Below are 19,766 nucleotides of genomic sequence, written 5' to 3'. Positions count from 1 at the left end.
GAAGTAATCCACAAATCTGTTAAAAGTGGATTATCCTATCCAGGAATAGAAAAACACAGCTACCCTCCATCAAAAACAGCTCCACATCTGTCTCCAGGCTGGGCGCAGCCCTACAACCTGGCTCCCCTCACTTCAATGGAACTGAGCTGCAGAACCACACCAAACCTGGAGACAGACGGGGAGCGGCCCAACAATAGAAAGCAGCTGTGTCTCTCCATTCCTGCATAACCCCTTTTTTTTTTATTTTTTATTATTTTTTTTTCATTCTTCTCAAACCTTACAAACATTTGCAGAGTATCACACCAACAGAATATACACAAAACGAGGAGAATAAAAAAAACAGAGAAAACATAACCAATCAAGCTTTTACAGAAACATAAATATTTTCCTACCGACCTATATTGTGGCAGGCTTTCCAATAGATAAGGCCCATACATCAAAAAAGTAAAACAAAACAACACAAGACAAAGAAAAAAAAAAAGGGGGGAGACAGGGAAGGGGATAGAGGGGAAACCCCACTTTCTCTCCAATTCCCTAAATCAATTAGAATTAACTCCTATCAATCCATTTATTCCAAATTAAATTAAATTTTTTCTACTTGGCCCCTTTTTATATACATCACTTTCTCCCAGGCCACTATCCTCTCCACCTTCTTAATAAAATGTTTTTTAGTTGGGGGGCTTGTATCCTTCCAAAATTGAGGTATTAGTTTTCTCGCAATATATAACAATCTTCCAAGAGCAATTTTAATATAAGCTGATATCGATAATTCTTCCATCTATCCCAATATACAGATCTTAATTTCCATAGGTATATCTATATTCCATATCTCCCCAATATATTCTGTAATTGAGTACCAGTACCTTTGACTATGTACACACTCCCAAAACATATGTATGATATCTGCTGGGTCTTGCGAGCAGCGCGGGCATTTTGCATCTTTTCGAAACCCCATCTTGTATAGAAGGGCCGGGGTTCTGTATGATCTGTATAAGATGTATAACTGAGTTAATCTTGCCCCTTCTCCCAGGGCCTGTTTTGGGGTGTTTTCAAGAACAGACGTCCAATGTTCCCCACCAATATTTGCGTCCGTTTGCCATTTAAAAAAAGCCAGAGTCAAGTTTAAGTTTATAGAGCTTCTTTCAGCTAATAGATAATAAACTCTAGAAATAAGCCCCTTCTGTTTCTTTGTTTTAATTATCAAATCCAAAACTACATCCCTTGTAGCCACCAGAGGGAAATATTGTTGCTGGGCAGCAACCGCATGCCTCAGTTGAAAATATTGAAAAAACGCTTCGGCGGGTACATGAAAGTCCTCCTGAAAATCCCCAAAAGAGCGCATCCTATCAAATTTAAAAAGATCTTTTACCCAAGTCACCCCCAACCTACTCCATTTAGCAAAGCCTTCTAGTTTATCTATTTCTGGGAGCAATGAATTATTCCATAATGGGGTATACTCATTAATTTTACCAAACCCCCTAATTTGTTTTTATTTAAGTCCTGCATTTATGTATCAAAATAAAGGTTGGGAGGGAGGAATATATTTTCTTCTTAAAGTCATTCTTCTCCAAGGCCATAACTAAATTATCACCTAAAAGTACACTTGCTATAATAGCTATATTTGGATTAGAAAGATCAAAATTATCCCAACCCCTAAAATATTGAGCTTGTGCCGCAAGGAAATAAATCCACGGATTGGATAAAGCAAGCCCTCCCTTCTGTTTCTGGCGCTGTAAATATTCTAATTTTAATTTAGGCTTCCGTCCGTTCCAAATCAGATCACGGAATTGAGTATTAATTCTATGAAAAAGACCAAAGGAAAGCCATTTAGGAGAGTTGTATAGTAAGTATAACAATTGTGGCATGATGATCATTTTTATAAAATTAACTCTCCCTACTGGGGATAGATTTAGTTTCCGCCAGGCACTACCCTTGTTCTTGATACGGTTAAGCAATGTTAATATATTTAATTTCTCATAATCCAATACTGAGGGTGTTACTTCTATGCCCAAGTATTTGATTTGTGTAACACATTCAATTCTTAAATTCTCGCTTATCTGGACATTAGAAATAGATCTATCTAGTGGCATTAAATAGGATTTGTCCCAGTTTATAGCAATGCCTGATAGTTTACTAAACTGAGTAAACCCCTGAAAATGGCTTTGACTGACGGCCCCCATCCAACCTGGAAGAGCTTAAAGGGGTACTCCGCTGTAAACATCTTATCCCCTATCCAAAGGATACAGGATAAGATGTTAGATCGCTTGGGTTTCGCCGCTGGGGACCCCCACGATCTCCGGGCCGGCAGCGTCCGGAACACAGAAGCTTGCAGCTTCCACGTTCGTGGCGTCACTCCATGCCCCCTCTATTTATGTGTATTGGAGGGGGCGTGATGACCAATCCACATGACAAGGGTGCCGCAGCAAAGACCGTGGGGGTCCCCAGCGGCTGGCTATCCTTTGGATAGCGGATACGATGTTCACAGTGGAGTGCCCTTTATGAGGATCTGCAGGGAATAATGGCAGAAAATCCCCAAATTCAGGTGTACAAACCCTGTTGCATCATGCACAAGAAGAATGGAGGCTGTAAATGCTGCCAAAGGCGCTTAAATACTGAGTAAATGGTCTGAATACTTATGTCAATATTAAATTTTTCCCTTTCATAAACTAGCAAAGATTTCTAATATTCTGTTTTTGTTTTTTTGTTTGTTTTTTACTTTGTCATCATGGAGTATTGAATGCAGTGGAAAATTTGAATTTGTTTTAGTTTTAATCCAAGGCCACAACATAACAAAATATTTAAAAAAGTGAAAGGGTCTAGAGACTTTCTGAAGGAACTGTATGTATGGAACGTCTGATTGTTACCTAGTTATCATCGTACATAGGTTGTTAAGGGTAACAACCAACTTGGCAACAAAACACCATCAGTTTTAATATTTATTATTATTTTGGGTTTGGATTTGAGCACAACATGGTGGTTTTTACATATGTTATTAAAAGTCAAGTTTTAGGCACCTCCCCACTGTACTTGCTGTGTTCTAGTACATTTTTGTTTATTTTCTATAGCTGGGAGCAATTGCACCCCTTGCAGGTTATTATGTATTACTCTGCAAGTTACTTTGTCCTTTATGCAGATGACATGCTCCTTTTCCTGGGAGATGTTGCACAACTTGCCCCCCTTGATGGCCCTTATAGAAATGAATGGTAGCTACTCCTATCTATTCTATTTATCTATTCATTGGGATAAATCCACGATCCTTCCCCTTGACCCACTCCCCTCTGTACTGATTATTGCTAGGGTTGGCCTTCCTGTGGTTACACAGTTTGAATATCTGGGTGCATATGTTACTGCCTTCCCCTCGGACTATGTTACTCTTAATCTTACTCCGTTGTTAGACCGTAGTTCTCGTAAAGTAGCTACTTGGTGTAAACTTCCTCTCTCCATGATCGGTAGATCCATAAAATGGTTATTATGCCTCAATTTTTGTACATTTTACATAAAACACCTGTTTGGATTCCTGTGAATTATTTTCTTAGGATTCAGTCATTATTTAGGGAGCTTATTTGGAATGGAAAGCCGGCTAGGATCAGTCTTGAAACATTGCAACGTGGCAAAGACGTGGGTGGCTTGTCTATTCCAAATCTTTGGCTATCATTTTTTAGGTTCAACAGTTGAAGGGGTGGACACAGTTTGCTACTATGGGGAGTACAGGTGATCTAGTCTAAAGGCGCATTGGTAAAGTGACCCCTATTTATCTGCTGGAAATGGCTGCACAGACACGGCCCCGGATCTCCATCCTACCTTTGTACTTATTCGTAAAGTGTGGATGAAATTTAGGACCCTTATGCATGATCCTATATTTGTTACATATTCTCCTTTTTGGCATAATCCTAGTTTATCTGAATTGTGTTTGTTACCTGATATTTCTCTTTGGGTTACCCATGGGGTCTTATATCTCTCCCAGCTGTATGATGGGCCTATCCTGAAGTCATTTGCTCAATTGCGGGAGGAATTTATTCTGCCTCACTCATTTTTTTTATCGTAATCTACAACTGCGACATGCCCTTGATGCGCAGTCTCGAGCTTGTGATTTGACTGTCAGCCCATCCGTGGTAGTAAATGAGTTATTCACTCAGATTTCAACTAAAAGTGTGATATCTGTGTTGTATAGGGAACTGCTGTCCTCCTATCATGGCGCCTATCAGTTTATTATTAAGGATAAATGGAAGGTGGATGTGGGTCCCATGTCGGATGAGCAATGGCCACAGATTGTGTTATGACCCAGCGGCTTGCAGTGTCGGAGGCCCACCGGTTGTCACAAATAGTTCTACTGCACCGGGTGTATCATACTCCCGCCTTCTTGCATAGGATTAGGGTGCGGCCAGAGTTGGATGAGGAAGGTGGCTAATTCATTGGTATTAGTAGGTTTTTGTACCAAGCTCATAAGCTAATTGCACAGCATTGGTTGCGGGATTCCCCACCCACTATATCTGAATTGATTGCAAAATTGAAAAATTGATTTGTAAATTAATTTGTAAATTACTTCTATTAAAAAATCTTAATCCTTCCAGTACTTATTAGCTGCTGAATACTACAGAGGAAATTATTTTCTTTTTGGAACACAGAGCTCTCTGCTGACATCACGAGCACAGTGCTCTCTGCTGACATCTCTGTCCATTTTAAGAACTGTCCAGAGTAGGAGAAAATCCCCATAGCAAACATATGCTGCTCTGGACAGTTCCTAAAATGGACATAGATGTCAGCAGAGAGCACTGTGCTCGTGATGTCAGCAGAGAGCTCTGTGTTCCAAAAAGAAAATAATTTCCTCTGTAGTATTCAGGAGCTAATAAGTACTGGAAGGATTAAGATATTTTTAATAGAAGTAATTTACAAATCTGTTTAACTTTCTGGCACCAGTTGATTTAAAAAAAAAAGTGAGCAGTGGAGTACTCCTTTAAGATTTTTTAAACGGAGTACCCCTTTGAAAGTGAATACTGGACAGAGAAAGTCAATTTGTAGTGCAGGTTGGTGTGTCCATTCTGTGTCTTTGATGTTTTTTCTTTTTCATCTCTACCCCATGCACTTTTCAAAAGTCAAATATCTCCTTTTTTTTTTTTTTGCAGGTTTCTGCTATAAAAATGTTTTCTACTATTCAGGTACATAGACTCTGGTGTAGTTTATCTTAAATTAATCAAATCAACATTTTTATCTGCTCTTCCCTGCAGAATGATCTCTAGCCTGTTAACAGTATGTTCACCAAAGATGGATTTTTTAAGGATTTTGCAAATGGAGAATGTGCAGCAAAATACAGTATCAGGGAAGTGGATAAGATACAACAAATCCTTTTTACACAGTGCAGAAAAATCTATGCAGAATTTGTGCGGAAAATTACCTGTGAGGTGAATTGAAAATCTGCAGCATGTCAATGTATGCTATAAATATGATGTAGATTTGTTTCAGATTCTACTAAATGACTCCAACAGGGATGTCAAAAGCCTCAATAAATCAATAATCAAATGTATTGGAGAAGCTTTTGGTACAGATTACCTGCAGGCCACATCATAACTGCAGATTTTTAACCCAGCTGACTTTCTTCTCTTTTCAGATATTACAGGAAAAAACACAAAATCTGCAACTAGTTTGCACTGAAATCCCAAATATTTTCTTTAGATATGCACATCCTGTATCTGCAAACACAGATAGAAAATCTGCAGTGTATGCATCCTTGTGTACATACCCCAAATGAAAACTACTACTAAACCTCTATAATCTTGGTATACTGCTGACAAACAGCTTTCTAATTGTCACTTGTCAAAAATCCATGATTTACCATTTTTCATACAAATAACTTACATAAACACATGCAATATATATAAACTAAAGTCCTACCAGAAGACAACCATAATTTGGAGTTAAAAACCAAAAACCATATATGTTATAAACCCTGGGTGTGAGCTGACTTATAAACCAAAAACCATATATGTTATAAACCCTGGGTGTGAGCTGACTTATAAACCAAAAACCATATATGTTATAAACCCTGGGTGTGAGCTGACTTATAAACCAAAAACCATATATGTTATAAACCCTGGGTGTGAGCTGACTTATAAACCAAAAACCATATATGTTATAAACCCTGGGTGTGAGCTGACTTATAAACCAAAAACCATATATGTTATAAACCCTGGGTGTGAGCGGACTTATAAACCAAAAACCATATATGTTATAAACCCTGGGTGTGAGCTGACTTAAAAACCAATAACCATATATGTTATTTAACCCTGGGTATGTAATGTTTACTTTAAGGTAGACATAAAAAAAAAAGCAGTGGGTGGGCCCTAAAAATCATTTCCACTGGTGGGCTAAAGGAACTTCCAACGTATGACGAGCAGGACATGCGTGTAGACAGGGTGGCAGACTCTACAGTGTGGCTGGCTTCCTTTGACCTTCAGGATTACATTTATACCTATCATATCCCCCCTGCCAGGTCTCAGACTTCTTCTCACCAAGTTGTGCTCTTTTTGTTCTACTACATGTCCCTCCATCCATAGAGTGCTGTGCATACACCAATACTCTTTAATGTGAGTTAGGAAAAGGAGGCTCCAAGTCACCAATCTATTACTTGCTGGCCTTAGAATAGGTTATTTGGTTAATAGGTTTTCCCCTATCCACAGACCACTGGGACCCCCTATGATATCCAGAATAGTAGAAAAAAAAATTATAGCAGAAACCTGCAAAAAAGTTTTGAAAAGTGCATGGGGTAGAGATGAAAAAGAAAAAACATCAAAGACACAGAATGGACACACCAACCTGCACTACAAATTGACTTTCTCTGTCCAGTATTCACTTGTTAAAGGGGTACCCCGTTTAAAAAATCTTAAAGGAGTACTCCACTGCTCAGCGTTTGGAACAAACTGTTCCGAATGCTGGAGCCGACGCCGGGAGCTCGTGACATCGTAGCCCCGCCCCCTCATGACATCACACCCCGCCTTCTCAATGCAAGTCTATGGGAGGGGGCGTGACGGCCGTCACGCCCCCTCCCATAGACTTGCATTGAGGGGGCGGGGTGTGACATCGTTAAGGGGCAGGGCTATGACGCCACGAGCTCCCGGCGCCTGCTCCAGTGTTCCGAACAGTTTGTTCCAAACGCTGAGCAGCGGAGTACCCCTTTAATCCTTCCAGTACTTATGAGCTCCTGAATACTACAAAGGAAATTCTTTTCTTTTTGGAACACAGTGCTCTCTGCTGACATCACGAGCACAGTGCTCTCTGCTGGCATCTATGTCCATTTTAGGAACTGTCCAGAGTAGCATATGTTTGCTATGGGGATTTTCTTCTACTCTGGACAGTTCTTAAAATGGACAGAGATGTCAGCAGAGAGCATTGTGCTCGTGATGTCAGCAGAGAGCCTGTCTCTATCTGCTTAGTGCTCCAGCCCTAACTTATAAGACAAATTGAAATGGGACATCGCTGCAGCCAGTGACTGGCTAAGCGGGCCGTCACTGTCAAGACTAGTACGTCTTGGAAGGTAGGGGCAGAGCGTTTAGCAGTTGGACCCCCGCGGTAAGAAACTTATCCCCTATTCTGTGGATAGGAGATAAGTTTTTATAACCAGTTAACCACTTTATAAGAAAGTAGAGTGATAAGAGTCCATTCCCTTCTATCTCTGCAAAGTAAGAGGCATCATGGGAAATATAGGCTACTTCATGAGAGCCAGTAACTGACAGCACCTTTAAGAGACTTGTAAAATTGTCCTTTACAGAAGATATAAAGGATTGTGACTCATATCAGAAATGCTACTTATTTAGTGTGCTATGTTTTTCTGGAGAGCAATAATATTAAAATGTATGGTTACTAGATTTATGGGGATAGAACGTTGATCCAGCGACTTACTCTGATTGCTATATTAAAGCCTGGAAGGAATGTTTCCCCCTGGTATTGAGAAATTGGCATCTGCCTCATAGGTTTTTTTGCCTTCCTCTGGATCAACGCAGTAGAGATATAGGTTGAACTTGATGGGCTCCATATCTTTTTTCAACTGTTTAACTACATATATTTACCTTGAGTGTATTGTACACTAGACACTTTTTTTTATACAAACAAGCTAAACTCCCAAATACCTGACTTTTTGTGAATAAAACAGCCAACTTTCTAGCTGTGCAAGGATCATCATGTTTTTATTGCTCCTCTATGGCATGCACATTTAGTTCTTAGCAAATGACATGACAACACAAAAGAGAAAAACAGATGATCACAATTTATAAGGCAAAATCAAGGTTCTGCGTTCCCACAGTTTGGAAGATTTACTGTGGTAAAAGCATCTGTAATACACAGACATTCAGTGAATGATAAGTGGACACTGCTGTCTGTTTTCTAAGTGTTTTTTCAACTGTTAAAAATAAAATGAAATATGAACATGTCTGGATTCCAAAAAAATGGAAGCACATACATTTATCATGAATACAGGTGATTTAGAGATTGGGCTGACACAGATATTCTAACAGCAGGTAAAGACAGTTTAATGCATTGACTTTTCTATGAGAGATATGAGGAGCGTCTGATGGTCTATCCAGTCTGCGGGATGAGGCAGCTCTAAGGAATGTAAATGGATGAAAGTCAGCCATTCCAGGTGTCTATGACAGAAGGGAGGACAAGTTAATTATCGTACCTCTTCCCCTTGTGGTATTTCCTTGACAGCGCGTAGGTGCAGACGTGTTCCTTCAAAGGTGATCACACAGTTTGGGTCACAACTGTGATTTAAAAGGGACATGCTAAAATAAGAAAGATTAAAATAAGTTATTTTAATCATATTTCAAGAGTTTTTCTGCCAAAAATCTAATACTGCTGGTGGAGTTGAGGGATTGCATGCAGTCGATGCTGTTAAGCTTTTTTCTCTTTTTTAAAGACAACTCAGCTTTGAAGGCAACAGCTAAGTCATTTAAGAAAGATGGTTAGTGAGGACATACCACCCATAAGCTACTGCTTTAAAATTGGATTGTCAGGCAGAGTGTTCCTAGTAACCAATCTGTCCAAAGCCTCATAAACACAGGAGCATTGAGCCTTATTGTACATCCATATGCCTCCAGTTCAATAATGCTCCATCATAACGCTGTATATCATGTCTCCAAAATTGGCACCAGATATGCTATCATTTTTTCTTTTGGCATTTAAAGCATCATATAATACAATAATTACAACGTTCAAATTCATATATTAGTATTATAATACTTCAGTGTACCTTTGAGAGAGGTAGTCATAATACAATGTGGCTTGCCATGACTAATGGCGCTGCTATGATGGACTGAAGTGGCTGCACTAGCCATTAACACTCACATGGTGGGGGCGGAACTGTTTTCCACTGTTATTTCACAGCACAGGGAATCCCTCCCCAATCGTCATATTGTAACCAGAGACACTGATGAAGTCAGTATTGCTTCCCCAACAATCACAAACCCATAGTGCATCCTCATTGTGTTTACATGTAGACTGCCACTGACCAGCATCTAGCTTAACCAGCATCCCATGACCTTGTGTTGAGGGAAAGTGCCTAACACAATACTCACCCACGCAGCACTATTCATTTACGACCATACAGCCAACTGACATAGGTAGACCACATCATAAATGAATAGTCACTGATTGTTTATGATTACAAGAAACACCAAATAAATTAACAATAATGGTAAAAGTAACATGTAAATCTAGTTAAAGAAGATTTGGAAATAATTAAGTCCAAACATTTTTTTTTTTATAAGGAAAACTGAAGATGGAACATTTCCTATGCAGTTGCAATGGTTATGACTAAGGGGTATCCACTAAAACGTGTCAGGCATTTGTTCTTGTAATATGATGTATATGTAATGTTTAAGGTTATGGATCCTTACTAGAAAAAAAAAAAAAAAGCATGTTTTATAAGGAACTTCTGGCTGAGTGCTGAATTTTCTTTTCTGTTTTTGTGCATTTAACCTGCTGCACCTGCCAGTATCCAGTGCACTCCTGAAAAAGTCTCACAACGAGAGAGCTGACACTACTACTACTTTGTTTGTACAATCAGAGTTAACACATTTTTGCACTCCAGGCAACTATAAATTGAATGCATTACACCGGAAACTTAGATTTCATTGTATATTTACTTACATGTCCTTGTGAGTGACTGGGTGACAGTACATCACAGACACAATGCAGCACATAAACTAGATATTTATTTACCATCATAATGTAATTAAAATACTTTCAAGTGATTGATGGGGTACTATTCCTTCAACAAGGTGATAGTATCAACACACTAAAACACAAAGGATCTATTGATCCATTGTCTACGAGATTGGTGTCCACTCATGCCCCTAATATAAACCTTTTTTTCTAATGGTAGTTAAGGAGTTGGACAAAATAACTGAAACACCACTATTATCACATAGTCAAGATGAATTATATGTGGTACACCTCCCATCACCAGTAAACCAGTAACACCCATTTTTTTCTCAGTCATGTATCTTATATCACCTTTAATAAACATTATTGCATGCACTGTTTATTTGTTTTCGGAGAATAATATGTCAGGCTTGACAGAGTTGCAATGGGGAATGAAAGTTGGTGTGTGCCTGGCAGTGGCATCTGTGACCCGAGTTCCTGAGTGTGTCGAGGTCTAAAGTTTCCCTAATCACATGTCATTGTTCAAACACCGGAAAAACATCTGCAGACATGAATAGCTGTGGTTGAAAAAAATCAAAGCTTGACATAATGGATAGAAGAGCAAGTCTGTTGAATTGTAGCCAAACAACACATCTTTGTGCAGTGCATGCCTGACTGTTTTCAGACACTGGTGCACTTAAACTTGCTCTTACACTGTTCTGTTTTTTAGGGACCCGAGCCTCCTGGGCTCGGGTCCCTAAAAAACAGGCTTGAGTAGAGCTGCTGTAAGAGAGATCAATCTGCAACTAATGCAAGAACTGTAGGCACCCTGATTAAAACCCACAGGTCTTTTGAATGGATACAGCTCATTTATGTTTCTATGGGTGATGTGTGGGAGGGAGGAAAATGGAATTAGGGGATTTGTAGGCAAAAGAAGAAAACTCAAACAGAGAATACAAGTTCACAAAAAGCTAGCCACAGTGTTATGGTAATCTCACAACATAGCCATTTAGCCCCAAGACAAGCGCAGATCCTTCCTAAGCATGTCCATTACTGTCTGGCAGGTACTTACTAAAATCACCTTATGTGGATAACCCCTTTAAAGGCTGCCTGAAGCCTACAGAGAAGACTACTGATCCAGGTCAAGTAGATTGTTTAGACCATGGAACTAAGCCAAGTGTTTATTTGAGGATAAGCTCTGAAGTACGTTATTCCTCCCCCTATATATGAAGTGAGGTTCAAGTGTTTCCTGGAAGCAATAAATAACCTGTGTAAGCATTACAGCAGAAATGTTGTTATGGGTTTAGTAAAGCAGTACCCCTTTCAACAAAGACTAAGACTGAGCTTTTGTTAGCCACATGGTGGTCCAGGGGATGTGCTTTTGTGTTGAGCAAAATATTGTGCTATATGTAGTGAGGGTAGATAGGAATTCATAAAAGGTAGTAGAGTAACATTTGTGAGGACTGGTCTAGGCTTAGGGCAATTCTCACACTAAGTTACAGGTTCATCCATGTGAGTAGTATAAAGTTAGGGTATGCTGTGACAAGGTTCTTAGACACCCATATGGAAACAGCAGAACAGGGTGATAACCATTAGACTATCTGGTGCATCAATGCCATTGCTGTCAAGAAAAAAGTCATCTTGTTCATCTGCAGCAATCCCTGGTTGCCAGAAGGTGCTTCTTCTCTGTGTATTATAACAAAGGGGTGTCAGTTAAAGGTCTAGAAGGCATTGCAAGCCACGTTGTTATTTCATTGGCTATGCAAATGCGATTGCCCCTCTTCTCCCAGGAGCGCAGATATATATCAAACTTCCGTGATTTACAGATGTTCATAAAATAAGGTGAAACTGTATGATATGCATTTTAGTGCTTTTAAATGAGTCTTCCCAGAATTTGCATTTATTACTTTTGCACATTAAATTGCTGGGAAAATCACCACTGGGCCCCCATCCATCACAATAACAAGGGTCCCTTGTCCACTGTTACTCTTCACTGCAAGACCAGGGCAGTCTGAATAGAGCTGTGGTCAAGCATGCGTGTTGCCACTCCAGGTGTATTGAACCTATGGAGATAGCCAAGTATTGTATTCAGCATTTAACAACAGTCATATATAGTCTAAATAAGAGTAGAACATACTTCAGAACCACTCTATATAAATTCCAACTCACCATGGTTATGCAGTGAGGATCCCATTCCTTGTGACTAGTGAAAGTCCTAGCAGAGGAGCCCCCAGGGCCAGTCACTTATCACTGATCCAATAAACAAAGGATAAAGGGGGATTCTGGATGAACACTTTTAAAGTTTGTATTACACCATTATTTTATCCTTTCTAAAGGGGTATTCCAGGAAAAAAACTTTTTTTTCTATATCAACTGGCTCCAGAAAGTTAAACAGATTTGTAAATTACTTCTATTAAAAAATCTTAATCCTTCCAATAATTATCAGCTGCTGAAGTTGAGTTGTTCTTTTCTTTCTGGCAACAGTGCTCTCTGCTGACATCTCTGCTTGTCTCGGGAACTGCACAGAGTAGAAGAGGTTTGCTATGGGGATTTGCTTCTACTCTGGACAGTTTCCGAGACACGTGTCATCAGAAAGCACTTAGACAGAAAAGAACAACTCAATTTCTGCAGCTCATAAGTAGGGATCGACCGATTATCGGTATGGCCGATATTATCGGCCGATAATCACGATTTTGGGCATTATCGGTATCGGCAATTACCTTGCCGATAAGCCGATAATGCCCCGCCCCCGCACCGCCCCCCCCCCCGACCTGCCGCACCGCGACCGCCCCCCCGACCCACCACACCGCGTCGCACCCCCCACCGTAGTGCTGGGCGGTATACCGGTATGGATTTTTGCCCATACCGCTATACCGGTCGGGCCCCTCCCCCACCCTCCGAGTCAATAAAAAAAATTAAACTTACCCGTAATGGGGGTGGTCCGGGCCATCCATCCTTTCTGTCCGGGCCATCCAGCCTGCCCGGAGTGGAGAAGAGGACCCCGGAGAAGAAGGACAGCCCGGACCGGTTCACCCTCCACCCGGAATGCCGCCGGACACTACAGGAAGGAAGGATGGCCCGGACCACCCTGACAGGTAGGGGGAGAGAAGCGGGTGGTGGCGGTGGTGGCGGCGGTGGCGGCGGCGGCAGCCTATGGCACCACAAAAGCCACTGCAGTGCATTGATTTAAAGCGCCCGCTTTAAATCAATGATCTGCAGCGGTGTCGCGGGGGGATAAATAGCCGATAAGTTATCGGCTATCGGCCCTAACCTCCACCGATTATCGGTATCGGCCCTAAAAAAACGATATCGGTCGATCCCGACTCATAAGTACTGAAAGGATTAAGATTTTTTAACCCCTTCCCGCAGAATGGCATATATAAACGCCGGGTTGTGCAGTGCGTTCGCGCATCCCGGCGTTTATATATGCCATTCAGTTAACCCGGCGATGCGCAGCATCGCACGGGTTAACTGGCAGAAGTCCCGCTGTTTCCAGCAGGGGACAACTTCTGCTTCACCCCCCAGGACCATCCATTGATGGTCCTGGTCAGCGATCACTGTGATTGGTCCCTGTGGACCAATCACAGTGATCTGGGGTGAAAGTTCAGATCCCCCGCACTGCCCGCCCCTGGAAGTCGGGCAGAACGGGGGACGATGGCTGCGGGGGCTCGCGGGGACCTGCGGCATAGGGGGGGAACACCAGGGGACCGGCGGCCTTACCTGGCGGGACCGAGGAGCAGCGGCAGGACCGGCCACGTGGACGAGCAGCGACGGGACCGGCAGGTAAGTATATGGTCCTCAGAGGCAGCAGTGAAGATCTTCACTGCTGCTTCTAGGAGTCTGAAAACTACAACTCCCAGCATGCCTAGACAGCCTTTGGCTGTCTGGGCATGCTGGGAGTTGTAGTTTTGCAACATCTGGAGGGCCCCAGTTTGGAGACCATTGTATAATGGTCTCCAATCTGTGCTCTTCCAGCTGTTGCAAAACTACAACTCCCAGCATGCACTGACTGTCCAGGCATGCTGGGAGTTTTATTTAAGCAACATCTGGCCCTTCAGATGTTGCCGAACTACAACTCCCAGCATGCCCTTCAGCTGTCTGGGCATGCTGGGAGTTGTAGTTTTGCAACAACTGGAGACACACTGGTTGGGAAACATTGTTTCTAACTCAGTGTCTCCTAACCTGTGTGCCTCCAGCTGTTGCAAAACTATAACTCCCAGCATGCACTAACAGACCATGCATGCTGGGAGTTGTAGTTTTGCAACATCTGGAGGGCCCCAGTTTGGAGACCATTGTATATTGGTCTCCAATCTGTGCTCTTCCAGCTGTTGCAAAACTACAACTCCCAGTATGCACTGACTGTCCAGGCATGCTGGGAGTTTTAGTTCAGCAACATCTGGCCCTTCAGATGTTGCCGAACTACAACTCCCAGCATGCCCTTCAGCTGTCTGGGCATGCTGGGAGTTGTAGTTTTGCAACAACTGGAGACACACTGGTTGGGAAACATTGTCTGTTTCTAACTCAGTGTTTCCTAACCTGTGTGCCTCCAGCTGTTGCAAAACTATAACTCCCAGCATGCACTAACAGACCATGCATGCTGGGAGTTGTGGTTTTGCAACAGCTGGTGCACCCCCCCCCCCCCCCCCCTGTGAATGTACAGGGTACATTCACATGGGCGAGGCTTTTACAGTGGGTTTCTCGCATCTTGAGATGCAGCAAATTTTGCGCTGGGAAACTTGCTGTAATCCCCTGCCCATGTGACTGTACCCTAAAGACACTACACTACACTAACACAAAATAAAATAAAAAGTTAAAAACACTACATATACACATACCCCTACACAGCCCCCCTCCCCCAATAAGAACGTCCGGTACACCACTGTTTCCAAAGCAGAGCCTCCAGCTGTTGAAAAACAACAACTCCCAGTATTGCCGGACAGCCGTTGACTGTCCAGGCATGCTGGGAGTTTTGCAACAGCTGGAGGCACCCTGTTTGGGAATCACTGGCGTAGAATACCCCTATGTCCACCCCTATGCAAATCCCTAATTTAGGCCTCAAATGCACATGGCGCTCTCACTTTGGAGCCCTGTCGTATTTCAGGGCAACAGTTTAGGGCCACATATGGGGTATCGCTGTACTCGGGAGAAATTGCGTTACAAGGTTTGGGGGGCTTTTTCTTCTTTAACCCTTCATGAAAAGGAAAAGTTGGGGTCTACACCAGAATGTTAGTGTAAAAAAATTAAATTTTTTACACAAACATGCTGATGTTGCCCTATACTTTACATTTTCACAAGAGGTAAAAGGGAAAAAAGCCCCCCAAAATTTGTAACGCAATTTCTCCCGACTACAGAGATACCCCATATGTGAGTGCAAAGTGCTCTGGGGGCGCACATCAAGGCCCAGAAGGGAGAGCGCACCATGTACATTTGAGGTGATTTGCACAGGGGTGGCTGATTGTTACAGCGGTTTTGACAAACGCAAAAAAAACAAAACCCCACATGTGACCCCATTTTGGAAACGACACCCCTCACGGAATGTAATAAGGGGTGCAGTGAGAATTTACCCCCCACAGGTGTCTGACGGATCTTTGGAACAGTGGTCTGTGAAAATGAAAACTTGTACAGCCCACTGTTCCAAAGATCTGTCAGACACCAGTGGGGGGCAAATGCTCACTGTACCCCTTGTTACGCTCCTCAAGGGGTCTAGTTTCCAAAATGGTATGCCATGTGTTTTTTTTTGCTGTTCTGGCACTATAGGGGCTTCCTAAATGCGACATGCCCCCCGAGCAAAATTTGCTCTCAAAAAGCCAAATATGACTCTTTCTCTTCTGAGCATTGTAGTTCGCCCATAGTGCACTTCAGGTCAACTTATGGGGTACCTCCATACTCAGAAGAGAAGGGGTTACAAATATTGGGGGGTATTTCCTGCTATTAACCCTTGGTGAAATTTTGGGGGAAACACACATTTTAGTGAAAAAAAATTTTTTTTTTTACATATGCAAAAGTCGTGAAACACCTGTGGGGTATTAAGGCTCACTTTATTCCTTGTTATGTTCCTCAAGGGGTCTAGTTTCCAAAATGGTATGCCATGTGAGTTTTTTTTTGCTGTTCTGGCACCATAGGGGCTTCCTAAATGCAACATGCCCCCCAAAAACCATTTCAGAAAAACGTACTCTCCAAAATCCCCTTATCGCTCTTTCCCTTCTGAGCCCTCTACTGCGCCCGCCGAACACTTTACATAGACATATGAGGTATGTGCTTACTCGAGAGAAATCGGGCTACAAATATAAGTATACATTTTCTCCTTTTACCCCTTGTAAAAATTCAAAAATTGGGTCTACAAGAACATGCGAGTGTAAAAAAATGAAGATTGTGAATTTTCTCCTTCGCTTTGCTTCTATTCCTGTGAAACACCTAAAGGGTTAAAATGCTGACTGAATGTCATTTTGAATACTTTGGGGGGTGCAGTTTTTATAATGGGGTCTTTTGTGGGGTATTTCTAATATGAAGACCCTTCAAATCCACTTCAAACCTGAACTGGTCCCTGAAAAATAGTGAGTTTGAAAATTTTGTGAAAAATTGGAAAATTGCTGCTGAACTTTGAAGCCCTCTGGTGTCTTCCAAAAGTAAAAACTCGTCACTTTTATGATGCAAACATAAAGTAGACATATTGTATATGTGAATAAAATTTTTTTTATTTGTAATATACATTTTCCTTACAAGCAGAGAGCTTCAAAGTTAGAAAAATGCAAAATTTTCAATTTTTTCATCACATATTAGGATTTTTCACAAGGAAAGGATGCAAGTTACCACAAAAATTTACCACCATGTTAAAGTAGAATATGTCACGAAAAAACTATCTCGGAATCAGAATGATAACTAAAAGCATTCCAGAGTTATTAATGTTTAAAGTGACAGTGGTCAGATGTGCAAAAAACGCTCTGGTCCTTAAGGCCAAAATGGGCTTGGTCCTGAAGGGGTTAATAGAAGTAATTTACAAAGCGTTAATTTTTAACGTAAATTTGTTTTCCCTTAGTCCTAACAGCAGCACAAGTGGGGTGTTCTGCCCCTGTGAAGCTGGCAGGACGGTGGAATTTTTAATTCCGCCCAAGCAATTTAAATTAATTAGCCCCCCCATAAAAGGCCTCCTCCCCTAGGCCATCTCGCTTAATAACAAGTAACAAAAAAGTTTAGGGCGGGAAATTTGTGTGCTGCTGTTAGGACTAAGGGAAAACAAATTTACGTTAAAAATTAACGCTTCCCTTACGTCCTAACCAGCAGCACAAGTGGGGACTTAGCGAGTAACAACACAAATAGGGAGGGACTACGGCAGAGTGGCACTTAGGATTGACTGCCCAAAGGCCAACTCTTCCGATCGTTTGGCATTAACCCTGTAATGACTCAAAAAAGTATTGTGGGTGCTACAAGAAGCAGCAGCACAAATCTGTTCCAGAGGAACAGACCTTTTCTCAGCAAAGGAAGTAGAGACTGCCCTAGTGGAATGGGCAGTGACAAAGGCCGGAGGAGTTAGCTCCTGGACTATGAAGGTCTCTCGGATTGCCTCCTTAATCCACTTACTTAGGGTAGGTTTAGAGGCTTTCAAGCCCTTGTTCTTTCCAGAAAAAGAAACAAGGAGGTGTTCCGACCTCCTGAATTCTCCAGTTCTTGAGATATAGACTCTGAGAGCTCTAGAGATGTCCAGAGTGTGGTCAACCGCTTCTTCAGGAGAGGATGGATTAGGCAGTAGAACTGGAAGAGAAATAACCTGGTTGGTATTGGAGAAAGTCGGAACCTTAGGAAGGAAGGTAGGTAAAAACCTCAACATGACTCTGTCCTGTAGAAAAACAGTATAAGGCTCGAAAGCCGAAAGGGCCTGAAGCTCACCCACTCTCTTGGCTGAGGTTATGGCCAATAAAAAAGTGACTTTAAGGGATAAATACCTAAAGTCTACTTCTTCCAGAGGTTCAAAGGGGGGAGCGCATAACCCCCTGAGAACAGTGGTTAAATCCCAACTGGGAATAGGTCTGAGAACTGTAGGTTTAAGTCTTTCAGCCCCTTTGAGGAATCTTCTAACCAGGGATTCTTGTGATAGAGACCTGCCTAGGAAGGCAGAGAGTGCTGCAACCTGAACCTTTAAGGTGGATGGGCTAAGACCCTTGTCAAGGCCATCCTGGAGAAAATGCAGTATTGCAGAAAGAGGAGGATCTGAGGTAACTACCTCTTTCGTTGCACACCATTGAAGGAAAATCTTCTTTATCCTGGAGTAAACCTTGTTTGTAGACTCTGCTCTAGAGTGTGCAATAGTTCTCAAGACCTCCGCAGGAAGCCCACTCCTTAGTAGGGTCCTGTCAATCTCCAGGCTGTCAGATTGAGTCTCCTCAGATCTAGGCAGGAGCCTGTGTTGTGAGACACAAGGTTCTGCACGTGGGGAAGCCTCCAATAACACCCCTGACTCATCCTCATGAGTTGGGTGAACCAAGACCTCTTCGGCCAGAATGGGATGATGGCAATCACTGAGGTCTGGTCTTGCCTGACTTTCATCAATACCCTGGGTATCATGGAAAGTGGAGGGAATATGTAGGCCAGCCTGAACCTCCATGGGATGGACAGAGCGTCTATCGCCACCGGATTGTCCTCCTTGTAAAGGGAACAAAACTTGCTCACTTTGGCATTCAGCCGGGTTGCCATGAGGTCTATTTCTGGTGTACCCCACTTCAGGGTTATCCTCCTGAAGATCTTCTCGTTGAGAGACCATTCTCCCTGGACTGCAAGCCCGCGACTTAGACGATCTGCCACTACGTTGAGATCCCCCTTGATGTGGACTGCAACAAGGTGGGATAGGTTGAGCTCTGCCCACGATAGAATAAGTCCGGTCTCCCTGAGGAGCACTTGGGACTTTGTGCCACCCTGTCTGTTGATATAAGCCACTACAGTGGTGTTGTCTGACCGGACTCTTATTGCTTTCCCTAAGATATGGGGAGCAAAGTGGAGGAGCGCAAGACGAACTGCTCTCAGTTCTCTCATGTTGGATGAGAGTAACCTTTCCTGAGGGGTCCAGGTACCCTGAACCGGATGGTCGTCCAGATGGGCTCCCCACCCTAGAAGGGAGGCGTCCGTGGTCAGAGTGATCCACAGAGGTTGAATCAAGGACTTCCCATCTGTCATGTTCGTCCACCACCTGAGAGAGGCACGGACTTCGGACGACAGGGTGCATTTTTTGTCCAACCCACTGGGGTTGCGATTCCAGGCAGTCAAGACCTGATCTTGGAGAGGTCGGAGGTGCCACAGGGCCCAGGGGACTGCTTCTGCAGACGCTGACATGTGGCCCAACATCTTCATTAGAGTTCTGATGGGCACTCTGCGAGGTACCGACAAAAACTCTGCGGCTCTTATGATGCGCTCTCTCCTTTCTGGAGTGAGAGACAGCGTCATCCGAGAGGAGTCTAGGACAAACCCCAGGAACCTTCTTGAGGTAGATGGAATGATCTCGGATTTTTCCCAATTTATGAGCCACCCTAGGTGTTGAAGAAAATCCAGGGTCAGTTGAAGATGAGCTTGAAGAATGTCTAGAGTCGCGGCTTTTAAAAGCCAGTCGTCTAGATAAGGAACAATCTCTAGGCCTTTTAGTCTTAGAG

General features: G+C 42.6%; 1 protein-coding gene across 2 annotated transcripts in view; it reads right to left on the bottom strand.

Moving 5' to 3' along the window:
• SMYD3 (SET and MYND domain containing 3) overlaps positions 1-19,766 on the bottom strand; it is an 815,165-nt gene that overhangs the window by 239,091 nt on the left and 556,308 nt on the right. For both annotated transcript variants that reach the window (XM_056567174.1, XM_056567173.1), the window contains exon 7: positions 8,669-8,771. In XM_056567174.1, the coding sequence (XP_056423149.1) occupies positions 8,669-8,771 (103 nt within the window). The remainder of the gene's footprint in view (positions 1-8,668; positions 8,772-19,766) is intronic.

Source organism: Hyla sarda, chromosome 3, assembly GCF_029499605.1.
Source record: "Hyla sarda isolate aHylSar1 chromosome 3, aHylSar1.hap1, whole genome shotgun sequence".
In the NCBI taxonomy this organism is placed as follows: domain Eukaryota; kingdom Metazoa; phylum Chordata; class Amphibia; order Anura; family Hylidae; genus Hyla; species Hyla sarda.
The sequence above is the reverse complement of the archived record's forward strand: the minus strand, read 5'-3'. Positions and strand labels throughout refer to the sequence as shown.